This window comes from Habropoda laboriosa, unplaced genomic scaffold (assembly GCF_001263275.1).
Source record: "Habropoda laboriosa isolate 0110345459 unplaced genomic scaffold, ASM126327v1 scaffold176, whole genome shotgun sequence".
Taxonomy (NCBI): domain Eukaryota; kingdom Metazoa; phylum Arthropoda; class Insecta; order Hymenoptera; family Apidae; genus Habropoda; species Habropoda laboriosa.
In genome coordinates, this window is record NW_017100321.1 from 289,242 (window position 1) to 293,544 (window position 4,303).

Sequence of the window (4,303 nt, forward strand, 5' to 3'; positions counted from 1 at the left end):
GGGGAAAAAGAGAGGGAGAGAGAGCACGGTGAGAATCATCGTGACGTTTACGAGGACCAAGACGAAATACCGAATGAGCAGCAGTCGCAGCCATCACCGTCTTCTGTGCATAAAGGTTTAATATTTCAACTTCTGTTCGACCATAAAGACCACTCGTTTTTTGTCCCATTAAATTCTTTCAATCCGTATCATATTGTGTAACAGATGTTACTTTCCACCGTTAATCTTACACTTATTGTTATGTTAACGATACTGAACATTTATACGATACTTCTCATTCTTATCTACCTTTTATTCCTTATTTGTAGATATATCGCTGATAGGTGATCCAGAAGACTCGGTGCCGGAACAAACAACTGTTCCATGTCTTCTCAGGTCGCACGAGGTCCCGGCGACCACAGCGTCTACCTCGCCGATTAGACAATCGCCATCGGTAAGATCGACGATGAATTCGATAAATGTAATTTCAAAATTCTCTCCTATAACATCTTAATAATATAACAGATAAGTTTTGTGGATGATTAACGATCAATATCTACAGGGCACGCTGACCTCCGATTGCGGAGGGTTACTGGTTGGAGGCGAATTAACCGCTCTGAAGCACGAGATTCAACTGTTACGGGAGCGATTAGAGCAACAGAGCCAACAGACCAGAGCCGCCGTTGCCCATGCGCGACTGCTTCAGGATCAGCTTGCGGCTGAAACGGCAGCTCGCGTTGAAGCTCAAGTGAGTGACACGCGATACTAGTTCGTACGATACCTGTCGATCGTGTCAGACGATAATATGTAAAGGCTGCTTCAAAAGCATCATTGAAAAAAGCTTCACTTTTATGTATTGCAATTTTTTCAAATGTTACTCGACACTGATGTTAACGTAAGATGATGGAGATACTGGTTCATACTAGTAGATACTAATAGGCACTAGTCAGTATTTGCGAACTTGATAAATGTCAGTATGAGATACCAACCAAATACCAGTATCAATCAGCAAGTATCAATCAAGACTAAATTAAATACTTACAAGTTCAAAGAGATATCAAGACAGAACTGATATTAGATGCTCGTTATGTTCTATCTTCTGTTGTTATTGTAGGCCAGGACACACCAGTTGCTGATGCAAAACAAGGAGCTACTGGAACACATTGGTGCATTGGTTGGCCATCTTCGAGAACAAGAACGGATCTCGAGTGGCCATGTGACCTCACAGTCTCAAATACCTGGCTCGGCGACGATGCAACAGACTACCACTCTTCCCGACCTGTCGAACCTCGGCCAGGTAACGCTCTACCGAATACCATGACACGAGTGTTCAACAGCCAGCAAGCCGTATATGCCTGCAAACGTTGCATTCCGATTAACAACACTGTATTTTATACTGTCCCTGTTTCCCCTCTTTTCCTTTTTATACCGTAACGCCTTTTGTACCGACGCATTTTGTTTTTTTTTTTGTTTTTTTTTTATAAACTTCTTAATAAAACGTGATTCACAAAGACACTTTTATGTTTTGCACCTGTCATCTGATGGAACAAAATGTAACGCGATTGCGTTTTTATTGTGTATGTTGTTTTTTTGTTGTATTTTAAAATCACTTTGATAAATATTATTGCGTTCCCTTGTTTTGTTTGCAGATAAGACTTAACTAAACGTATGCTCTGAAAGATGTTCTGATTTCTTTGCATGTCGATTAATGATTGTATCACCATGAAACAGTGTTTTACGCGCTTATGTTTTAGTGTAATCAAAATATTTGCACTTAAGTGGCTCGTATCCATTTGGAAATGCTAATAATGTTTCTGTTTCTGAATGGATAGTCGTCACCTCGAGGAATCTCAATTTATAGTTTAATTAACCTAAGCAAAAATTGCTCAAATTGTAATCCAATGGAGTTTAAACGCTAAGGTGCCTTATATTTATGAATACTAACTGCTAAATCTTATATAATCGAAGCCTTCAATCCTGTTTATCGTTATTTATGGAGAAAAGTATGTTAAATGTGACGAGCTTGAAAACAGATTTCATAAAAGGATCACTTTAATCCTTTCAAGGAAACTGTATGAGCGGATAGAGTTAGAAACGCGCGAAAACAGTATCGCTTATGAGCGACGCGTTGCGCCCTAAATTGCTCCACAGGAAGATAGCAATTTAATGCTGACATTAAAGCTAAATCGCTAATCCAATAATCGTGCTAAGCGCCGGTGTGACGCTGTTATGTAACAGGTCTTCGCACGGGACTTTGGACTTTGTGCTACCAACAAATGCTAGGTAATGTTGCCAATTTTGAATGTTTACACAGCATGCACTAGAATTAAAAAAAAATATATGTGCAATTTCAGGTAGTAGAATTTCAAGATTCAAAATTTTACTTTCATTAAAGTTAAAGAAAATTCTTCTGAAAAAATAAGTAACTTTTTATCACAATAAACATTGATGTTTTTAGTTATTGTATTTTCATGTAATCCGTGAAACAATATTTTAATACCATCATTTTATAAACAGTGCCAACGAACGGGGGGACAAAATTCACCATGGGAACTGGACCCACCATCTCCATATTGCTCATATCCACCAGACTCCCTGTACCCTGGGAACCTGAATGTAATGGGAATCCAAGGGAACAGCACCACAGCTGATCAGTTGCAGTTTCAAACACAACTTCTAGAAAGGTTGCACAACATAAGTCCGTATCAGCCTCAAAGGTCACCATACAACACACCTTCCCCTTATGCAATGGGTCCCAATCTCCTTCTACCTCCTAGCAGTAGACCATCTGTAAGTAAATCACGATATCTTCGATAGCTGATACAATTCACATTTATTCCAACAAAGTACAATGTGTACAAAATTTTCAGAACTCAGCTCAATTATCTCCAAGTTCCATGTCACTAAAGGTCTCCCAGCCAAACAGTTTCTCTTCGTCACCGATAATGACACACAAGCTAGACAACTATATAGGAAATATGGAGGGCACAGAGTCCAAACCCACGTTCATAAAACCCTTGCCCTGTACAGGCGACAGGAACGCTTGTCACATGGCCCAGGAGACAAAGGGTAAGCAGGAACGAATCAATCTGCATGATGAAATACCACCAATCGTGCTGGATCCTCCGCCTCAGGGTAAACGTTCAGAGGTAACAACGACGAAACAGGCGCCAGTCAAAGAGAAACTGAACTGCCAGGGGCCAAGCAAGAAGTGCTCACCGCAGGTCCAGAAGAACCTAGCCACCATTTTGAGGACTCCCGGACCACCGCCATCTCGCACGACCAGCGCACGTTTGCCACCGAAAAACGATCTGATGTCCGAGGTGCAGCGGACTACCTGGGCGAGGCACACAACCAAATGATGGAGGAGTTTTTCCTATTGTACTTTCTGAAGAATTGAACATCTTGAACATATCACATCCCTTGGCTAGAATGACTTTTTTGGGAGTTCTTTCTTATTTTAAAAATCTGGTGTTAATTGACTACTAAAATTAATTAACTCTTTAAAGCCACTCTCTTAATCTTTGGAATAAATTATCAATGAGTTCCTTTTTAAAGGTACTACACTTTTTTCTGCTTTTAAATATATCAAAGGTGTTGTTCATACGCAGAAATTCTACCAGAGTTGAATTATTGTTGAGATTAACGACTGAGTGACATATGTAAACGCAACAGAGTGTTCAAAGGAAACGGAACGTTAGTCTTTTTGATGTAACATAGGACAGAGATGGTTACAAATAGTCGTTTGTAATCTTCCCTTGCATCGTGAGATTGAATGATAAGGTCAAGTGGATGATTGATAAACTAAGATTAATGATAGTGGGAAGTATATAACTTTAGTTTTCCTTTTAGACTGGCAACAGAGCCGTGCCAATGGTGTAGAGCTTCTGAGAGAATTTATTTTCAATAAGCGAGCAAACGAATTTGTGATCAGCGTGTGAGAAATAAGTGTACATAAGGTGTCGTTCTTGTACATATTATTAAACTTCATTTTACACAATTGAAACGCTGTGTTGTAAAAATAGAAAGATATGCAGACTTAGACTGGTGTTAAATTCTTTTAAACTTTCTCTTTTGTATCTTATGTAATTTCATTATAGCATCTATACGTTCGAACAGGGAGGTTAAAATAAATGTAAAAAGAGAAAAGACAAATCTGTACACTGAATTTAGAGAAGAATATATATTTCCTCGTAGCGATGACATGATGAAATTACACATAAAATAAATTAAGACTATAATAATTGGGTAATAAAATTGTGAGACTGTTAAAATTCATGAAAGTACGTTTAATAAATGCAATGGCCAGTGAATAAAATGCTCT

At 38.8% G+C, this 4,303-nt stretch overlaps 1 protein-coding gene across 1 annotated transcript in view; it reads left to right on the forward strand.

Annotated features, from left to right (window-relative positions):
• The window catches only part of LOC108574262 (carboxyl-terminal PDZ ligand of neuronal nitric oxide synthase protein-like), a 26,379-nt gene extending 23,038 nt beyond the window's left edge, over positions 1-3,341 (forward strand). The window contains exons 6-11 of the mRNA XM_017936821.1: positions 1-115; positions 309-433; positions 542-727; positions 1,094-1,276; positions 2,497-2,769; positions 2,850-3,341. The exon at positions 1-115 is cut by the window's left edge and continues 81 nt beyond it. Of these exons, the coding sequence (XP_017792310.1) occupies positions 1-115; positions 309-433; positions 542-727; positions 1,094-1,276; positions 2,497-2,769; positions 2,850-3,341 (1,374 nt within the window). The remainder of the gene's footprint in view (positions 116-308; positions 434-541; positions 728-1,093; positions 1,277-2,496; positions 2,770-2,849) is intronic.
• Positions 3,342-4,303: the final 962 nt, after the last annotated feature.